Source organism: Schistocerca serialis, chromosome 4 (genome assembly GCF_023864345.2).
Source record: "Schistocerca serialis cubense isolate TAMUIC-IGC-003099 chromosome 4, iqSchSeri2.2, whole genome shotgun sequence".
NCBI classification, from domain to species: Eukaryota; Metazoa; Arthropoda; class Insecta; order Orthoptera; family Acrididae; genus Schistocerca; species Schistocerca serialis.
Window position 1 is genome coordinate 107,860,637 of NC_064641.1, and position 22,222 is coordinate 107,882,858.

Sequence of the window (22,222 nt, forward strand, 5' to 3'; positions counted from 1 at the left end):
TTGACAAGGGAGAGAGCCGGATTCCAAACAGAGTTTAAACAGAAACCTCCATCCCTGTTAATGAGGTTGCTCGCTAATTTAATCTCAACTGCCTCCCTAATGACACTGTCCCAATAGCTGGACGTGCATGCCAATATCTCGGTGTTATTATATAACATGGGGTGACCAGTATCCAAGCAATGTTCGGCAATAGCAGATCTATTTGGCTGCTGTAATCGTGTGTGCCGTTTATGCTCAGTACATTTGTCCTCCACGGTCCTGATAGTTTGACCAATATATGCCATGCCGCAGCTACAAGGAATACAATATACACCCGCCTTACGCAGTCCAAGATCATCCTTAACGGAACTCAAAAGTGCTCTAATTTTAGATGGAGGTCGGAAAACACATTTCACATCGTATTTCCGTAAAATACGACCGATCTTATTGGACGTGTTTCCTACGTAAGCCAAAAAGGCAGTAGACTTAGGTGTTGACTCAGAATTATCATCAATCACCCGATGTACGGTTGGTCGATAGCGCAACGCACGTTCAGTCTGTCTATCACTATAACCATTTTGACGAAATGTAACTTCAAGATGAGACAGCTCAGCTGGCAAAGTCTCAGCATCAGAAACGACATGTGCCCTGTGTACCAAGGTACGAAGTACCCCTTCACGCTGACCTGAATGGTGACAACTATTAGCTGTAAGTACAAGTCGGTGTGAGTACGTTTCCTGTAGACTGCATGTCCCAATGATCCATCATCCTTCCTCCTAACCAACACGTCGAGAAAGGGAAGGCAACCATCCTCTTCCACCGCCATCGTAAAACGAATGTTCGGGTGGATCGAGTTCAGATGTTCTAGAAAGATATTCAAATTCTCCCTACCGTGAGGCCAAACAATGAAGGTATCGTCAACGTATCTAAAGAAACAGGCGGGTTTTAAAGGCACAGACTCCAATGCACGTTCCTCGAAGTCTTCCATAAATAAATTTGCGATCACAGGAGACAACGGACTACCCATCGCAACTCCATCTGTCTGCTCGTAATACTGGTCATTAAATAAAAAGTAAGTGGATGTCAACACATGCCTAAAGAGATTAGTTAAATCAGCACCAAACCTGGCTTCAATTAACCGCAACGAATCAGACAGAGGAACACGAGTGAAGAGAGAGACCACATCGAAACTCACTAAAATATCAGAGTCATTCAGCCTCAGTCCCTCCAAACGACGTAAAAAATCAGCTGAGTTCCTGATATGATGTTCACACCGTCCTACTTGTGGACTCAACAGAGAAGCAAGATGCTTGGATACACGATATGTCGGAGTGCCGATGTTACTCACTATAGGACGGAAAGGAACCCCTTCCTTATGAACCTTTGGAAGGCCATATAACCTAGGGGGAACGGCACTATAGGTGTTAAGCCTCTTGATTGTGTCCTGCGACAAACCACTTTTCTTCAGGAGGCTGTTGGTCTTTCTCTCAACACTTTTCGTGGGGTCAGCATCGATTACAGCAGCCAAATAGATCTGCTACTACCGAACATTGCTTGGATACTGGTCACCCCATGTTATATAATAACACCGAGATATTGGCATGCATGTCCAGCTATTGGGACAGTGTCATTAGGGAGGCAGTTGAGATTAAATTAGCAAGCAACCTCGTTAACAGGGATGGAGGTTTCTGTTTAAACTCTGTTTGGAATCCGGCTCTCTCCCTTGTCAAAAAACAGAGGAACAGAGTCAATGCTGCCTCACCTGCGAATTCATAGTCTCACTATCGATAGCTCTGACTTTGGTCATCTTTGGTGGCACTAGTGTTCAGTGTGTGTGTGTGTGTGTGTGTGTGTGTGTGTGTGTGTGTGTGTGTGTGTTTTTCCTGCTTCTGTCGGAGAACCGAGGTATTAAATTTGCATGTACACTGCCTGTCCGTTGCAGTTTGCCTTGAAAATGGCGGGGTGTTCTCCCGCCGAAATATCGGCGGTCGCTGAAAGTGTTACCTGGCTGAATTCCCGGAAGTTATTTGAAAGTTGTATATGCCAGGAGAAACTCGGGTCTCACAACACTAGTTGTCCACTACAGGTCTCTTCATCTCTGCATAACTGTGTCCACTTGATGCTGCTCACTGTATTCCAGCAGTGCTCTTCCTCAACAATTTTTCTCACTAACACTTTTCTCCATTACCAACTTGACAATTCCTTGATGCCTTGAGATGTGTTCTGTCCTACTTTTAGTCAGGTTGGTCCATAAATTTCTTTTCTCCTATAATTAGATTTGGTGTATCTTCATTACTTATTTCACCAACCCATCTAATATTCAACATTTTTTTGTAGCACCACAATTTAAACTCTTCTTGTCTGACTTGTTTATTGTTCACATTTCACTTCCACACAAGGCTACACTCCAGAAAAATCTACAAAAAAGAAAAAAGTAGATATTTGATGTTAAAAACTTTTTCTCTTTCAGAAATACTTTTATTGCTGTTACTGGCAGCATTTTATATCCTCTGTACTTCTGCCATCATCAGTTATTTGGCTTGTCAAATAGCAAAACTCGTGTATTTCCTAATGTAATTCCCTAAGCTCTACCTGATTTAATGAGACTGCATTCCATTACCCTGGTCTTACCTTTATTTATATTTCTCTTATAACAGTTTTCTAATGCTGAGAAACTGAGCAAGGTGGCACAGTGGTTAGCACACTGGACTCACATGTTGGAGGACGATGGTTCAATCCCGCGTCCGGCCATCCTGATTTAGGTTTTCCGAGATCTCTTCAGGCAAATTCCGGGATGGTTCCTGTGAAAAGGTCACAGTCGACTTCCTTACCCATCCTTCCCTATTCCGATGAGGCCGATGGCCTCACAGTTTGGTCTCCTCCCCCAAAACAACCCAACTCCTCATGCTGAGAAATTGGAAGGAGCGGTCTGTTTTACTTAGCTAAGACTTTCTAAAGCCAAGATTGCATAAATATTTGTTATTTTTTCAAACAACCAGATTGACAGACTTTGCTGTCATCTTTAGGTCTCCAAAAATTTAAGTTATAAAATGTGATCATTTTGAGTTGGACCTCACACCAAGTTGTCATGTAGATAAAATGTTGCACTTAATATAAAGGTTTCTCATAATTAAACATTTAAAATCAAGAAGCTCCTTGTGCACAAGGCCTTATACCTTATACGTAGCACTGACATGATTGTTACATCATTAAAAAAAAAAAAAAAAAAAAAAAAAAAAAAACAGTATACAATAAAATGCACTCTAGCACATATGTTAATGTTTCATCCTTTTAAATCCTCTTATAAGCTCTTCTCAGGACACTATCAATTCTGTTAAACTGCTCCTTAAAGTCCATTTCCATATATGACAGAATTACAGTATCATCGGCATATCTCATACATTAATTGTATTTGAAAGGAAGAAATAAAGTTTCCAGAATACATAATTCTTGCATTTGACTCTGAACATCAATTGGGATTTTGGAAACAGTCTGAGTTCCATAAACCAAAGAGTGACAATAATAGAAAGTACTGTATAAACAGACTTCCAGAATTGTGTCAATCAAAAGTAAAATTTAGTTTACATTTATATTTAGAATGTCACGTCTTTGTTTTTTGTAACAGGTAGAGAGTGCAAAAGTAGAAACGCAGGAACCTGAACTGAAGCGGCTCCTGCACCTGACGACAGAAGACCTGCGGTTTGCAGATTATGTTGTGCGACAAGTGTCAGAGGATCGGCACGATGTCTTCCTGGATGGTGTCGGGTGGGAGGGGGGTGACGAGTGGATACGGGCACAGTTCCGTGCCTACCTACTTTGCCTTCTGCGCACGTCTCTCTTGCAGGGTAGGTAACATCTTACTGAAGGGTAAATATGTGCAGCTATTGCTGGAATGTCATCTTTTCATTAAATTTCACAGTTTGTGAAGGTTTTCACAAATAATAAATTTAATTTTCAGTAACCTATACCTTTTACTGGCACATTTCCTATAGTGAGCAGATCAGTGAACAATTGCCTAAAACCTAACACACATAGCAGAGTTATAGTTCATGCAAAAATGATTCTTGTTAAGGATTCTGGCCTGTGAAGTCACAAAGGATTTTACTAAATCCAAACAAATTCCAGTTCACTGGTTGGAAAGTACTATCCGTTGTCAAAAAAGTTATGCGCCACTTACACTCTACCATATTGTGGTCCTGTATGCAGGTGTCTCTCCCAAGAGCCATCAGGTGCATTGTCTCCGATGCTTTGGTAGATACTTGCAATTTCGATTTTGCAATGTTTAGCTAGAGTCAGCCCAAACAAGTACTGCTCACAATGTCTTTCGTGTGATGCCCGGTGCTGTAGTGAAGAATTTTTTTTGTTTCCTTTACAAACAAAATGATTGTTAAAGTGGAATTTTACGTGCTTGTTCAATATAGTGGTCCAGATTAGTCTTGTGTGATATTTGTTTCAACCACATGAATTAACAGGTACAGTACAACAAGAAAAATAACCAGTACTCCAGCAGCGACAGCACCGCTGTGGCCTGCGCTGACTGCTATCGCCATGCAGCAGTGCTGCTGTTCAGTCACTCTTGGAGGTCTGGTTATTCTTCTTGTTGTACTGTACCTGTTAATTCATGTGGTTGAAACAAATATCACACTAGACTAATCTGCACCACTGTATTGAACAAGCACGTAAAATTCCGCTTTAAAAATTTTGTTTGTTTGTAACAAGAAACGAACAGATGCTTTCCGTCCACACCATGCGTTCTCTAAAAGACTTGATGAGCTGCATTTGTTTGGGAAGACTCCAGCTACACACTGCAAAAACAAAATTGCAGTTATCTGCGGAAACACCAGAGAAAATGCACCTGACAACTCTTAGGAGAGAGACCGTGTATAGTCTTAAATTGCAGTGTACTTAAGAAATTACTTCATATATTTTGTAAACAGATTTCATACAGGTTATGCTAATTTTGATTAACAACATAATACAGTCAACATGTTTCAAACAATGGAAAGCCCAGAATGGAATAACAGTATGCAATAGATAGTGCTTCCCAACACATAGAGGAGGCATTGAATCACAAAAAGGCACAATGAAAAGAATACTAGAAATAGCAAAAATCATTCCTGTGAAGTAGAACTCGCACACATGCAAACAACAACAACAACAACAACAACAACAACAACAGTAACAGTTCACACTCACATAACTACTGTCTCTGAGTGCTAAGGCCCAACTGTGTCTGACGTAAGCAGTAGCAATCTTCTGGGGGAGATAGTGGGGGTAAGGAGTTGGCCTGTGATGGGGAGGGGGAGGGATAGCAGGATAGGAGTGGCGAAGATACTAGTGCTGCCTGTGGGAGCATGCCGGGACAGGGTGGGGATAGGTTAGAGCTGCTACTTGCAGGCTGTCCTGGGAGGGGGAGAACTTGTAGGTGTGTTGGCAGGATAGTAGGTGTATGTACTTATATATTGGTTTTGAGGCAGGAGGAAGGGAATATGCACGTGGAGGACAAGGATTAGCAAAGGTTGAGGCCTGGGGGGGGGGGGTTACGGGAATGGATACATTTCAGCAAGAGTTCTAACTGTGCAATTCAGAAAAGCTGATATTGGCTCAGGCTTCTACGTAGTTGTTACAGCAAAGCACATCATCTTTAGCAACTGGGTGGCCTAGCTATCCTCGGCCACAGTTAGGTGTTGGCCATTCGTGTAATATACATCGTCCTGCCACCACCTACTGCAGTCCTGTCACTGGCATCTCCTACCCCATAAAAAGCAGAGCCACCTGTGAAACCAGCCATATGATCTACAGACTCAGCTGCAACCATTGTACGTTACTCTATATAGTTATCACTACCAACAAGCAATCTATGCACATGAATGGCCACCGCCAAACTATGGCAGAGACCCAGCTGGACCATACCATTGCACCCAGCACAGTGTGCTCCACTTTACCAACTGCCTCACAGCTTGTGCCACCTGGATTCTTCCCACAAATACCAGCTTTCCTGAATGTGCAGCTGGGAACTCTCTCTGCAACATATCCATTCTTTGCTTTCTTCCTTCCTTCCTTCCTTCCTTCCTCTAACCCCCTGGCATTGGCCTCTGCCAGTCCCTATCCTCCACCTGCCTGTCCCCTTCCAATGCTCCCAGTCCAGTATACACACACACACACACACACACACACACACACACACACACACACACACCTTCTATCCCATCAGTGCACCTACAAATCATTTCTTCTTCTCTACTTCTCCCCCTGCCTTCCCAACCCCCCACTCTCACCTCCACCCCCACCCCCTATCCTCAGAATAGTCTCCAGATGCTACACATAGCAGCTTTTTCCTGTCCCCACCACGTCCTGGCAGGCTCCCACAGGCAGCACTAGCAACTTCCTGGACCCCTATCCTGCTATCTCTCCCCTCTCCATTCCAAGCAGCCTTCTTACCCTCACCAATCACCCCCAGCAGATTGCTGTTCTGTCAGATGCAGTTGCAGTTGGGCATTAGCACCCAGAGACTGTAGCTATGAGTGTGTGAGTTGTTGTTGTTTGTGTGTAAGAGCTCTACTTCGGAGGAATGATTTTACCCAAAAGATTTTATATTTCTAGAATTCTCTCCATTGTACCTGTATGCAACTCAGTGCTGCCTCTGTTTGGTTAGTAACACCCTATCCTTTCCATGTTGCTGATTAACATGTTTTCTTATATATCTCAGTAATTCATATGCTTTTTTGAAATGCCAGTTACGCCTTACTTGTTTGGAGTGGAATTTAAGCAATGCCTCTTGAAACTGAAATAACTTTAAAGCTATTGCATGTTAGTAAAATCAAATAATTTTCTTTGACAATTAGGAAATTGTACCTTATATCTGTATAGATAAGTTCTGCAGCATTTTTTTAATGATCAGAATCATGATCATCATCCATCATCATCATTGTTTCTACTCCTAAAGACAGAGAGCAGTTGCAGGTGACATCTCTGTCAGCTTTTCTGGTCCTTCCGTAACTGTTGCCCTTGTACCTCAGATTTTGAGGTCAGTGAGGGAAAGCTTCTCTCCCTTGCCACAGTGTCTTCCCCTCAGTCTCTTCCCTGACACATTTTGTTCTGAGTAGGCCTGGGTGTCACTGCAGAGAGCCAACCTCTGCACCACTGCAATCGCTCCAGTGTTACAGTCTCCAGCAGTCTTCGTTTTTCCTCATTCCTTATTTTATCTGGTGTGTTTTCCCTTTTTTTCCCCCTGCAGGGAAGGCCAGAGCAACACCATTTCTATTGTGTGGGGACAATTCTTATTCAGTACAGTTACTATTCTGTCCAATAAATGTTGCTGCTTTAGTCCATATGGTAGTGTAGGTACGAGGGACATTTTGAGCTGGCTGATCTTAGAACCTAGCAGAAATTTTCCAATCCTGTGTATCTATTGTAGCATATGGCACAGTTTGAAAGCTTTCAGTATTCTGTTTCCATTCTCTTAACACATTATGTCCTCTGTGAGGAAACAATGTTACCGAAGTACTAAAAGTTGTCTAACATACTTGTCTTCTCATCTGCAACTCTTAGAGACTGTTTTACAGTTTGTATTCTACAACAAATCACTTGTCATGGTGTTGCAGATTTTTATGGCCAATTTTTCTGAATTCTTTTATATCTAAATCTACAGCTATGTGAAAACTCCACAAGCTACTGCACAGTATGTGGTCACACAGTACATCAAATCGGTACTATCAGCTTTCTATCTTACTCAATTGCTTTAAGAGCAACTCAACAGTGAACATATAATTCAACTACATAGTAGTAATCACAAACAGTAGAAAATGGAATATGTTATTTGGGCTAAACAATGTATGTGTGGTAAAACTCAACTGTGGAAAAATTGAGTAGTAACGATAATTGAGAAAAATATTTTCTACAACTTCGTTTTGGACAAATAAGACATTTGAAACCAAGCGGTGTAGTCTCACACCATCCCCCCCTCCCCCATCCTAATATACCTCACCAATAACGACTATAAAAACAGAAGAATTGGGTCAGTCGTGAGTGTGAATACAGTTTCAATCATTTCAGGATGAAGTCCCAAAATCACAGGTATATAGCTCTTCGGGCAAAATTATTATATGGAAAATATTAACTTGAGGTAGTCATAATGCACCGCTAGGTAATGCATGGGTTAATGACGTTTTGAAAATGTATTTGTCTCACAACTGTGTGTGTGTGTGTGTGTGTGTGTGTGTGTGTGTGTGTGTGTGTGTGTGTGTGGGGAGAGAGAGAGAGAGAGAGAGAGAGAGAGAGAGCACTTAACGTTATTACTGTACTGTATGCGTATTCTATTGTTTCAGATGGAAGCCGGGAAATTGAACATTTTAATGCAAGTTTCATGTCAGCATGGAAAGATACGCACAATTATAAAATGTGGGTCAGTTCTGACCATTCTGCTATATGGGATGTGAACCCAGGCCATCCGTTTGCTGGACAACTTTCAGTTTCAGACATGAAGCTAAGACTGTCACAGTTAGTATTACAAGAGATTGATTTTATGTTATTCTTCATTTAGAAAGTGACTCAAGTGAAAATCACAATGTTGTGATTCACCAAGGTTTACAAGCTAGTCTAGTGTAAAGAAGCTGGTTACGAAGAGTGCTCTTTGATGTTTAGAGGCTGAGAAATGTCTTAAGACTTGGACTTTTTGATAATTGTTTATTTGTGTCACTGTGCATCCTGTTGTAAAGCTGACATTGAATTCAGGAAAAAAAAGATTGTAGCATTTTCCGCAACATATTTGGGCTTAGCATTTTCCAGCAGCATGCTTTTTTAAATTTTTTCTGACAATTTTTTTCCAATTCCTGCTTTCTTTTATAAAAGTAATTCTTTACTGTATAGTATGTATTATTTAAGAAGTAAACTTTAACTGATTTTATAAACTTGTTGGATTTAGTTATTTATTTAATTTTATTCAGCAGTTTTTGTATAGTTTGATTCCCTTGTAGAAAATACTGTTTTTAAACTTTTTAAAATTTCACTTGCTATACGTATGTTGAGTCGTGCTCTTGTTTCATGTGAATGAATAGAGCTGTTAGTGTAATAATTACTGATGGATTGATCAATGTACTAACATGGTGCTGTTAGAATCCCCAACACTTTAAACAGAGTTTTACAGTCAGCCCAGTTATTGATTTCAGTTGTTATTCATTTGGCACTTTTCTGTATTTAGACACTGTGACCACAGTTTGTGCACTTGAACCCCAAAATTAAAACAATACCATCACCAAGGACTGAGTGCACATAGGAATAATATGTGACTGAGACACTTGCTTTTACACACTGCTTTTAGGAATCTAAGGGCATAACATGCTATTGACATTATCTTCAGTAGTATCTTTGTGTGCTCATTTGATTTCAACTTAGTCAATATTCATCCCTAAAATTTTGTGTGTTACACAACTCATGGAATTGTCATCTACGTCTAATGTGAAAGTATTATTTTCCCACTGCAGACTGATATCAGTGCTGTTTGTTTTCTTTATGTTCAGTGTTAATTGAACATTGACTTGTAAGCATCCCCGAGGGTTTCATTTTTGTTCTTTACCAAGAATTTTGATGTGTTATCTGTAATTGCAGTGTTGCTGTCATCAATGAAGAGAATGTTTTCTCCATGCATAACATTATCTAGAAACTCTTTGATATATGTATTTCAGAGCAGAGATATTCAAGTGGTTCATTTCTGTTACAGTACATTCTCCCATACAGCCACAGTGACAGCGTTGAAATTCTCAGATTACCTATTGTGTCTGTTACAAGTTTTAGATGCTAGAATGTATGTTCTTTGAAACAAAAAGATTATATCATCCCAGTAGTTACTTACATGTTATCATTCTTTGGACCTGCAAAACATAACAGTGCAATTACATATACTCATTGGACTATGGGAAAACAGCAGAATCAAAGTGTTTGAAATGTGGTGGTACTGAGGGATGCTAAAGAATAATTTGACATATATGAAATGAGTTTTCAGCAGAATTGGGGGGAGAGATACAGTGTATGGAAACATTATGGATGGATGACATTAAATGTAACAAAGTGCAGCAACTGAATCATCAAGTACATCAAATGCTGTTTGCAACAATACAATCCACAGTCTCAAAACTCTTATACAAACATTATCGTTGCCAGTCACATTTCAGTGATGTCATTCTGAAAAGAAAAAAAAAGGTGGGGGGGGGGGGGGGGTGTGAAACACTGCTGATAGTGAAAAAACTGTTCCTAGCTCAGGGAACTATTAGTTCCTTCCTCAGGTTGGAAAAGAGTATAGGTTGTAGGTTGGGTAGGTTACTGATCACACACTTTAACTTGGCCCCTGTGTGGAGGGAAAGCATGTGATTGGCTCGTAGCACATTGGCTGCTGGGATGAGCCCTGCCTCCGCCTCTCAGTGCAGCCAGCTTACAGCTTATAAAAGAAATAAATGTGTAGTAGGTTAATGCATTGCAGAAGTCACACAAAAGGAAGCAATACTCCAACATCGAGTAATTGAAAATGGAATCTTATTGCTACAAAATAACTACTACATCTGAAAACTGTAAGGTGTTGATAGTTAGAAGTACTTCCATTATTATTTTCCATGACCATCTAAGATTGGTAATGAGTGTAAACATTCTGGAACTGCACAAAGTCAGCCAACATCCACCGATTAGGAAACGGCCGAGTTAAAGTGTGTGATAGTAGATAAGGAAGGGCAGGCCATGATGATACCAAGATGAGAGGAACCCTCCTGTTGTGATGGTGAAGGGAATATTCATAATGTGTTTCCAGCTTGTATCAGTTGTTAAAGATGAAAGGTTTTTGTCGATAGCTTGAATCCAACATATTGTTTGCCGAGCGGGAAAGCAATTTGTGGAAATATATGAGGATTTTTTTTTTTTTAAACTCCACTCTGTTTTGCTACAGTGTTTATTTGGCAGAAATAAATGAAAATGATTTCTGAGCAAGTCTATCTTCCTGATAATGATGTGATTATAAGCACTGAATCTCATTCTGCTAGATGCTTTGAAAGAAGCTAGACTTATAATACAGAAGATAAAATCAGTGGGTAATTATTTCAAGCTGAGTACGTCAGGCACAAGAAACTTACTGGAGTTGAGAGAAAGCTGGATTGGAACCAAAAAACACCCATTTAAGCTAATTCAACTTATATTTAGCAACTCAAAAAACTGAGGGGTGCTGTGAAAATATTTGTGGTGCTAATAAACAGATATTCCAGTTGTATTGGTGGAATAGTGAATAGTGTGCAAAGAACTGAGTGAAATGTTGATACAAAAGAAGTAACTGTGTAGATGATCAGAGAACAGTATGGGACTAATAGTCAGAATCTTGTAGATGTTTGCAAGAAAATATAAAATTAAAACTTCTCTCCAGTGCCGCGGAATGCATATAGTCAGTTACACAAAGGATTGTTCATACAAATCAGAGACTAAATGTAATAAAACAGTTGTGATGTCTGTGGTGACGAGGAAATGAAATAACTAAACCAAGAAGAAACTGTCAGTTTATACACTGGACAGTTTTGATGTAATGAGATGCTATATTACTGGGGACAGTCTTAAAACTATTAAGGTACCTCATATGGCAAGGGCAAGCAGCATAGGTATTTTATCTTATCAGTTGTTTACCAGCTATAATTTTCAGTATTTCATAAAAAATACAGCACCAACTAAATATTTTCTGCCATATTTTCTATATAGCATTTGATGCACAGTTTATATTATACAAAGGTACCTGCAGTTACTCTTGCATTGCGTTTTTTAATGTATTTTCTTATTTTCCTCCCTTTTTCATGTAGCACAATGCAGAACACGGAAGGAGGTCGTAAACTGAATCAAGCAATGGCATCCACTGGGCGCGCTGTGGCGACGACTGGCAGAGCAGTTGGTGAGTGAGTACTCTGTACTCTGGGTGCTTCCCCAAGCAGAGTGTAACAGAAAATTAGTGCAGCAGAAACATGATGGACGATGTGAAATCAGAATAAATGTTTATAAAATAGTCTTATTTATCTGTTTCAGAGAAATGTTGTCATATCCATGTGTAAAATTTTTTGGTGTTGAGGCTGTGTTACAATGTAGTTAAAACTTGGGATTTTGAAGAAATTCACCTTCTTTTCTTTTTATCAGCAGCTGGCTGACAGCTGGACTGATGGATATGTCAGTTCAGTGTAAGATGGATGGACAGCTGAGTCATCCAGTATACAGAAAACCAGCACATATTTATTTTTGTATGAAAGGAGTTTCTACCGCCCTACCTAAAAGAATTCTGGCCTAAGCGGATCAATCTGCTGAGCTCAGACTGTTTTAGATTGCAGTAATGTGCAGCCTGAATTAAAATATTTGATGTGCACTTTCCTGTAGAACAGATAAATATCCCACCAATTTAGATCTGCATTCACCAGTACAAATAGGTACTGACCCATTCAGCAAATGGAAAAAGATCGTCTTCTATACTACTCTGCGTTGGTAGAACACCGTTAATGATTACTCGCACTGATGATAACATAGAGACAGATGAAATGAACAGGTGGTTTTGGAGGTAAGATGCGGAGGTTGTGAAGTGAATGAATAACCAAAAAAAGTCCAGAGCACAGCAAAGTTGCCTTTAAAAAAAGCAACAGTCCAGAGAGCAGTCCAAATCACAAATGGAAATCAGGCAAGGTTAACATCCTACTGTTCAAAGGCGCGTAACTAGAGGCTTCAGTGACTAGTGGCAAACTGGCCAACAATAGACATGCTGTGGTATTTAGTGGCAGACCTTCACAAAGGGTGGCGCCATCCCACATGCTTGCGTGGCACGTGTGTCCCTCACAGATGCTTGCTGTGGCTGTCGCTTGGAGCCCTAGTATCTGTCACATGTTCTCTCCATTGATATTTGGTCTAGTTGGGGAATCCAAATCAGCATCAGGTACTAAAGATACTCCAACAAGATTTCTTCCTTTCTGTGGGGCAACTTCAAGCAAAATTAGGATACACACTCGTGTAGTCCCAGGTTTACATGCCAAATTTTGCCACTGGAAACACACTGTAGAATACCTCCGCACTAGCTACTTGTTGCAGTAGTTATGTGGACCGTGTGGCCCGATATTGGAGCCTGCCAGCGCTGCAGACCGCTGTCTCAAGGACAGATAATGAATGCCTCATCTGATAAGTGGTGGATGCCAGGCTCTCATTGCAAACCAGAGTGAGGTGCGCAGCTGAACACCGTGACAGCACGACGGCACACGATGGTTGGTGAGTTCTGTATTCTGTCCACTGCAGAAAATTAGAGAATTGCTGTTTCCAGCAAGATATGGCCTTGGTTTGAGAATATCTGGTGTTTACAGTGTGGCATGTGAGTGTAGGACAGACAACCAGCTATGTCTTTGAGTGCCCTACTGAATATAAAATTCATATCCAGTTTAGAAACTTAGAAATGTAATCGGTAACAGAGCTTAGCCTTACGAAAGAACATAAGATTGTATTTCAAGGTAAGGATCTTACTTCATGCTTCGTTTTAACGGGAAAACAGCAGTAGAAGGTCCGATGTGCACTAATAAATGTAACAAACTGGCTATAATATTAGTGGAACCCACAACTGGTTGCTAGAAACAGGGCATTCAGAGAAAAACAGATGAAAGGGGTGGCATCAATTCTCTTCCACTTCATATTCTGTTCCAGTGGGGATTTCTCACATTTACACATGTAACCATCACCGCTAAGCGATGTCACTCTATCAGTAATAAGTCACACACATCAGTCAGCTCCTGAAGAAGAAACCAGAGTTTTAACTCGAAGATAGCACAGATTGAACACAGATAATTTTAGATGGCATCAGGATCATAATTAAGTGACATATTATTGTGTGACAAAAAATATGCAGGAGGTGCCTAGTAAAAAGACATTATGGGGAAAAAACTCAAAATGTGGATGAAATTTATCATTAGTTACCCAATGAAATCGATCATTTAAAAAAATAAAAATTTTTTTTAAAAAAAACTGTCCTCTAAAGGTTTTCTTTGCCTATTGTTACTTTCTCAGCACACGGTTCGCTAAAGGTTCAAGAGTTCTGGCACATATCGTAAACATTCAATAGTATGTATACTACCATTCCAGAGGATAAAAAAGGAACATTTCCTCTAAAGTCAAAAGCATTTCAATTGGGCCCAGAAACTAGTAGAAGAATGACAGGCTGTTAGGTGGCAGTCTTTAGCCTTATGAGGCTCTTGGCAGGTGATGCAGTTGTGTATGAGCTAAGTGACACTGATTAGGAACTTGTTACAAAATGCAAAGATACTTGAAAGTTATCAGTGCCTGGAGCTTATATTGGCAGCTGATTCTATACCTAAATAGGTATAATGTTTGCAAATACATGAAAAGATCCAATATCGACTTGCGCTCAGACCTCAGTCACTGGAATTAATCACAATTGTTAATTATCGAGGAGTTTGTCTTGAGGAAGGCAGATACCAGATTTATATTTACTGTAGGACTCCTAAGGAAGTGAGATTCACCGACAGAAGAGGTCACTTAGAAAACAATTGTTTGATCAGTTATTGAGTATTGCCAATCAGTTTGGACCCTTACCAAGCTACTTTAATAGCAGCAACATAAAAGATTCAAACAAGAGATGCAGGATCCATCATGTATTTTAATCAGCACAAGTGAGGGAATTTTAGCAGGAAAGATGATTCTAATAGTCCAACTTCAAAAATTATTTGATACACTTACTGCTTCTTCCAACATAATCTCGTGTAATGATTATGACAATAAAATTGGAGAAATTCAGATCCTTTCTGACCGCTGCAGTCAGTTTTTCAATCTATGTACCACCTGTGAATGGACTAGCAGCAGAAGGGAAGGGGGAGGGAAGGGTTGTTAAGATGAGACTGGTGCACAGTGAACTCTCTGCCAGTAAATACATTAAGTTGCTTGCACCCACTGAAGTTATGTTACTTTCTGTTGTGGATTTTTCCTGTTGAAGTTAGAGTTAAGATGCTCAAGCAGTGTGTGGGATCTTGGTGTGTGGACAAAAACGTCCTTGTAGATATGGAAATATCTGGTGCATGAAGTGGTCTCTCCATCTGCTGACAATGAACTGTGTAGAAGAAATGTTACGTGCATTGCAGCGACAAGTTACCAATTATTCACTTATTTCGTGGGCGTCTGAGCTCAAACTGCTATTTATTAGGTGTTCCACTAGCTTTAGACAGAACTTGGCTGTGTTGCTGTTGTTGGTTTGCAGCTTAAAGTTTAAGCATACTTTGTTTCATGGGCAGTGTTTCATGGGCAGATGGACCTTAAAATCATATTAGTTTCTTGATTTGTCTTTGCTAAGACTGTGTTAATTTTCCATGTCACTCCATTAATGTACACCCACATTGTCCTTTACCCTCTTCCTATGTTACACTCCAGTGTGTGAGAAATGTGACTTCCCCTGCTGCCTTCCCCTTACCCCCCTCCCCTCACCACCCCTCCCAATCTCCCTTCACCCCACCCAGACTCCTTTCTCCTCTCACTAACGTAACAAAAATAGCTCCTCACCCAATTGGGCTACAGTGCTGGGACATTGCAGCTGGGCATGTGTCTGTGTGTGCTTTCATTAGTCTGTTCACTTCGAAGGAGGATGTCACGTAAAATTTTAGTGACAATTTCAGTCTTTTTGCTAATCAATGACAGGCAGCTGTAACACGTTTTATAAGAGCCCTGTTGGAAATACAGATCTGTTAAGTGAATCTCTTTATTGTGCTACCAGTATCGATCTACACCATCATCACCATCATCATCATCATCATCGTCATGTCACAAAACATAAGTATAAGCTATCATGATGTTGATGATGACCATTCCATCTAAAGCTTAAAATAGTGAAGGTAAGATCCACTTGCAACTTTCTGTGTTTGAAATCCCAGTGTACTTTTCCAACCATGTGACTTGTCTTTGTATTCACTGGTAATGTCAAGCAGTGGAACATTGAGGATGGAATAATGACAATATCATGAAAAGGATAAGGACTATGATGGTGAGAACTAAGGACTGGCAGAATTTGAACAGATCGAGGTCATTGTGAAGAGGGCTGCAGCCGGAGATGGTTAAACTGATGGGAAGGCCATTCGGGGGTTGCATGAGTCAAGCAGCAAGGCAGGAACAGTATGTGGGACAGAGTTCTGGCTGGGGATAAGGAAGCTTTTTTCATCTTGGCACAGATGGAAGGAGCAAGGATTGTGGTGGAGGATAACAACACGTAAAAATATATAAATAACATAAAAATATGTGCGAAAAATTCACAAAACTACACCAAAATACACTGGAAAAACCATAAAATAATAATATTCTTATTCACTTGTAAACTTATTTGTAATCCTTTTTGGTTTAATTATTGCAATGTACCATAGAAGGCCAGCCTTCTCTGCTTTATTGTGGCAGAGATGTTTCAAAACTTTTGATGTGATTCATTGGTTGACCTCCAATGAAATGAGAAGCCCTCAGCATTTATTTTTTCCCCCAGGATCTCTTAAAGAGATTTTCTTTTTACCCTGTTTCCGAGAGTCCGTTTCTGGCAGTTCTCTGCTGCATGTAGACATTTAGATTTTGCTACTGTGCAGTGTTTTAATTTGATGTGTTATGCTACAGATTTGTAAGTGTTTGGGTTTGTAAGTATTCAATCATAGTCTGAATTTTGTCTGGCTCTTTCATCGACTGCTGCCTCCTCATTGAAGACCCTGATGAGAATCATTCTGACCATTATTTGTATTTCACACAGGACTTGTTAGTATCATAGAAATAAACTATTGCCAGAGTGTCAGCCCCATTGTTTCGGTTTCATAGGAGGCGCCCTGTCCCAAGCGCGAGGTGCTCTCTCCAGCTGGTGGAGCACACTGACAACTGCCCCTCCGGGTGGCAGCACTGCAGCCAGCTCTGCCTCTGATGAAGGCGAGGGGATCTGTGAGGGCAGCACAGGTGCTGTCGACGAGGCTGCAGATGCCCTGCAGACACCCGGTTCGGCGACTGACATGCACAGGTCGCCCACAGTGGAGCAGCCAGCGCCCTCCACCACCACTGTTAACTAGTGCCCTGGCTGAGGTGAGTCTTGAGGCACAGAAGCTGAAGTACCTCCAAATCTGTATGACAGGTGGTCTTTTTCTTTGTTAATACATAAAGTTTTAATCGTCACCTCCAAAAATTACTTAATAAATTTTTTGTTCATTTACACGTACATGTCTGTAGCTCTGGTACACGTGTGCTTGCAAACAAATACAAAATTAACTACGCAGCTTTTTTTAAACAAGTGCTGTTCCAACTGAGCTACCCAAGCACGACTAATGACCCATCCTCACAGCTTTGTTTCCACCAGTACCTCATCTCTTACCTTCCAAACTTCACAGAAGCTCTCATGTGAAACTTGCAAAAGTAGCGCTCTGAAAGAGTATAGTTTTCAATCCAGCACACAATTTTAATCTGCCAGGAAGCTTCATATTGGAGCACGCTATGCTGCAGAGTGAAAATCTGATTCTGGAAACATCACCCAAGCTGTGGCTAAGCCATGTCTTCGATATATCCTTTCCTCCAGGAGTGCCACTCCTGCAAATTTCACAGGAAAGCTTCTGTTAAGTTTGGAGGGTAGGAGACAAGGTACTGGTGGAAGTAAAGCTGTGAGGATGGGTCATGAGTTGTGCTCGGGTAGTCCAGCCGGTAGAGCACCTGTCCACGAAAGGCAAAGGTCCTGAGTTCGATTCTCGGTCTGGCACGCAGTTTTAATGTGCCAGGAAGTTTCGTATCAGCACATACTCCACTGCAGAGTGAAAAATCTCATTCTATAAAAATAATTATTGTTGCTTGAGACTCAAAAGCACCATTTTTTTGTTAAATTGATATAAGAGTCTTCATTAACTATTGACAGTGTAGTAGCATTGGTCATTAAATAAACAGGTGGCGGTAAGAATATTTTGACGGAAAAGGTTCATTAAATTAAATGCTTCTGCTTTATCAATGTTGATAGAAAAATCAAGATTGCTTATTTAAAAAAAAATCTGTTACTTTGTAGAATTGATGTTCCAACAACCAATCACAAATCTTAACTTGAAAAATATTGTAAGCCAAGGACCAAGTTTATCAAAAAGGTTTATGTACCGTATTCATCCGAGTACAAGACAGTTTTTTTTCCCCAGAATTTGTTATTTGAAAAATACAAGGTTGTCCTACATTCACAGATTAAACTGTTGTTCCAGAGGTCATTATTTTTACATCGTGTACTATGTTAACGGTGGGATTGTCTTACATTTAGAGATGAAGCTTTGGCAGTTGAGGTCACGCACAGATTTAATTTGAAGAATTCAGAAGGGTAGGAGGGTGAGCAGTGAACTGTGGCACCAGCTAGCCAAGCAAGTTTCATCGCACTGCCAACTGTGGCAATGAATACTGCGCATACTCACATGATATCTCATGATTACTGTGGCAACTGACTCGCTAACTCTTAGTGCTTAACTCGTCTGCTGCTGCCGAGACTCCCATTTATAGATCGCTTTTTCAGGGTCTTGGAGCACTTTTCCCTGGCAATTTTGCTTTCTCCTGCTTACATTAAAGATCCTTTCAGTGAGCTAAATCTTTCCAGAAGCTTCTCAAATCTCCTCGAACAGTCCGGAAATGCCCCACGCGGGTCAGGACTTGCTTGTTTTCGCCTCTGTCAACTGGCCGTGGGTATTTCAGTTGCTTACCACATGTTGTCACCCGGCAGTGACTGCGACTGCGTACCACTTTCAACTGGTGTGTGCTAACCGTTGCATTTGCTTCTTGTTGCTTTTTTTCCTGGTGGCCATATGCAGTGTCTCTTGATGCCTGTGCTTTACTACTACAGTCAAGAGACCCTTCTTATATCAATAACTCAGTAACACTGGATCTCTTTTATTAATAATCTTGGCAGTTATGACACAGTGGTGCTAAATATGCATTCCTCTGTAACACTGTTTATTTTCAAGGTTGGCAACAGTGTTAAACTGAAGTGCAGACGGATCTAAAAGTTCACAGTTCACAATAAGTTCACACAGACGATACTAATTTTAAGTTGATGCTGATTCTTAAAGCAGAGGCCACAAACAACTGTGCAGCAGAAAGAAAATTTGGTGTCGCAGAACTAATGATCATTGGTGGTGTCAGATGAAGAATAATTTAAAAAAGACCAGTTCTACATTCTACACACTAAACTTTCAGGGGACTGAACCAGGGATGGTGTCATGAATTGGAGCTGCTGGTTGCTCAATATGTGCAACAGAAACACAGTGATTGCTTCCCAATTACTCAAGAATTCATCTGAAAGGAGATGCTGGAACAAAGAGCAATTTTCCAACTTCACGTGTCGTGGAATTTGCAGCAAGGGCTGGCTGGTGCTTGAGGATGAAGAGGAAGGTGAAGCTTATAGTATGACATGGAATGATGTTAGCTCAGCAACTTCCTGCTGCATTTGGCAAAAAAACTATTTACATGTCAGCATCATGTAATCAGTCTGAGTAAGCAGCATGACTGTTTGATAGGCCATATGGGCAGTATCGATCACAGGTCTGTTTATTTTGATATGCTGTCAAATTTTGCTGTTGGCATGAAGAGCATTAAAAGTAATACATTTGTTTGCATGGCCATCTTCCGCAGCAGCTGTTAACATCTGTTACTATAGGTTATTCATCTTGAGCTGACTGCAGTCTGATTAAAAAGAATTACAACAGACGTGTTCCACTTTTATTTACAAAGCATCTTCAATGATTGTTGGTGTTTCTTTACACAACCTGCCCCCCCCCCCTCCCCCGCCTCCCTGTCGACAGGCTTCATTTCAAATCTGCATGTGGCAGTTTTTAGCATTCTGCAGTATTTTCTGTGCTGCACTATTTTCAATTGATTATCTTAAACTGTTTCTCATTCTGCACTGCACTGCATTAGATGCCAAGAAAAGGGTTGGATGACAAATGACCTGACTCTAGATTGGTTGAAAGTTGTTCGAAACAGAATACCAGGCTCTTTGTCTAACAGAAGAAAAATGTTGATGCTGGTTCTTTTCAGGGGACACTTCATACTTCACTTGGCAAGTTAAGGATCTGATATCAAAGAACCATACAGACCATGTAGTAATTCCTGGTAACATGAGTTCAAAACTTCGAGTAATTAAGGAACAGAGGAAGTGATAGTCACCATTGTCTTCATTCCAAATAAATGTGCCTTTTGACTGGTTAGGGTCACATTGAGACTTTCTTGCTATATTTTCATGGTTGACCCACAGATCTTACACAGTTGGGATAGTAGTGTAGTGTAGCATGGATTTTGGGATCCTCTTTCAGCTCATTCATTGTAGGTGTTTTCTCTAGTTGTGCTTATAGTTCTGAATATAATGTGCGATGGGTTTCACTTTAAATTCTGTCAACACATCTTCGTTACTTCTGTGATGCATTTGGTGTGTCAAGACGTTTGTCTCAAGAATTTCATTTCACGGTCTTTTCGCATCTCTTGTCATTATTGTCCGGGCTTCACTGCCATAACACAGTACAGGTCTTGCCAAGGTTTTATAAAGGCTTATTCAGGTGTGATGCTGGACTAGGGAGGGTTTCATTACAATATTAATGACTCCCAATGTTTTCATGTACCAGGTGACATTTTCAGCTAGGTCAGATTCTTCCAGAAAGGATGGTTCACAGCCATCACTGCTTGGTCAGGTGAAGATAATAATTAATGTAAAACATTTCTTTTTATTTTATTTCTCTTACTATCAAAATGTGGACAATCAAATGGCATAAATTTAGAATATGTATAATGTTAACTTTTTAGGCAAGTGCAGTTTTTAATTTTGATTAATCTAAAAATGAAAGTTTCTCAAGAAGCCACATAAAAATAAAAAGTGTCATCTTGCAGTTGGTACTGATATTATGTATGATGATTAGGGCTAGGAATTTTGGGTGCAAAATTTAGGTTAAAAAGGTGCAAATTTCACATCATAATATGGCACACAATTCTCACTTGTTGTTATGTATTAAAAACTTGCAGTGAAAGGTCCCTGAGCACATTATTACAATCACATGTCCAGAAAACTGTTAAAACAGAAACATTTCAGTGCTATTTTCAGTGAAGCTGCATCTCTGGTCATGAACTAAATACTTATATGTAGAAAAAGATTGTTCAGCATCAACAAATACAAGAGATGCATATTTTGTTTGCAGTGATAATTGAAATCCCTGTTTCTTGCAATGAATTCAACATCAGGGTTTTCCTAAGCTCTGGTCTAGTACTCGCTTTGCAGTACCCTACAGTGTTTCCCTCACATCCATCAGAATAGCCCATTGTTCTTTCTAAGGACACAGTTTCTCCACTTTTGTAATGACAGTTGTTAGGGAAAAGTAGCCACACACAGTAAAAATTTCATCATCCAACTCCTTTTTTCCAGCTAGTTCTTTGGCATTTTTCACAGCTGAAAAATCATGTGGTATAATATCTAATAAATCACATACAGCAGTAAAATGGTTACAAATAAACACTGCAGCCTTTACTCAAGTACCCCATTTAATAAGAATTGGAGAAGTTGGAAGAGGAAGCCCCGGTAATTTCAGCATGCTTTTGTATTGCAGCAGGAGCATTTTCTAGCAATTTTTTAGTGCAAGAGGGATATGTGTTTTCATGTGAATATTCATCTTTTAGTGCTTCGGACTCAATGCAATGCAGGTCACATGCTTTGATTACGGTACATAGGTTACATATAAGGTGCTTGGCACATAAGTACTAGCCACGCTCGATCTTACTCTATTCTTTCAGGCCACAATACAGTTAAGGCATCATTGTAACTGTGCTTCACCGTGGCATTGTTTGTTTTATTCAGAAAGGACATTTTCAGCAGCATGGGTTCCCATTTAGGGATGCTAGTAAAATGTTTAGTAAGTGTGTTTCACCTATTACTGGTTTCATGTAGTTGAAAGTATACTGCATTTTCAGCTGTTACTTCCCTGATCTGTTGTAAATGCTGAAGATGTGGCTTTTGTAAGATGCTGTGATCTTAAAGTGACTTTCTGGTATATAAAGACAAAGGATATTCTGAAATGTCGACTATGTAATACAAAAAAAATGTGGAGGCGTATAGTAAAACAATCACTCACCACGTTCATATTTACGTCCCCATTAGAACAGTATTGGGAGCCTACGATCCTAGTGGTGAACTGAGGAACTACGTAGAACCAAACTTCCTGGCAGATTAAAACTGTGTGCCGGACCGAGA

At 40.2% G+C, this 22,222-nt stretch overlaps 1 protein-coding gene across 1 annotated transcript in view; it reads left to right on the forward strand.

Moving 5' to 3' along the window:
* LOC126473868 (late secretory pathway protein AVL9 homolog) overlaps positions 1–22,222 on the forward strand; it is a 91,859-nt gene that overhangs the window by 62,292 nt on the left and 7,345 nt on the right. The window contains exons 7-10 of the mRNA XM_050101198.1: positions 3,605–3,824; positions 8,307–8,478; positions 11,802–11,890; positions 16,810–17,064. Of these exons, the coding sequence (XP_049957155.1) occupies positions 3,605–3,824; positions 8,307–8,478; positions 11,802–11,890; positions 16,810–17,051 (723 nt within the window). The 3' untranslated portion in view covers positions 17,052–17,064. The remainder of the gene's footprint in view (positions 1–3,604; positions 3,825–8,306; positions 8,479–11,801; positions 11,891–16,809; positions 17,065–22,222) is intronic.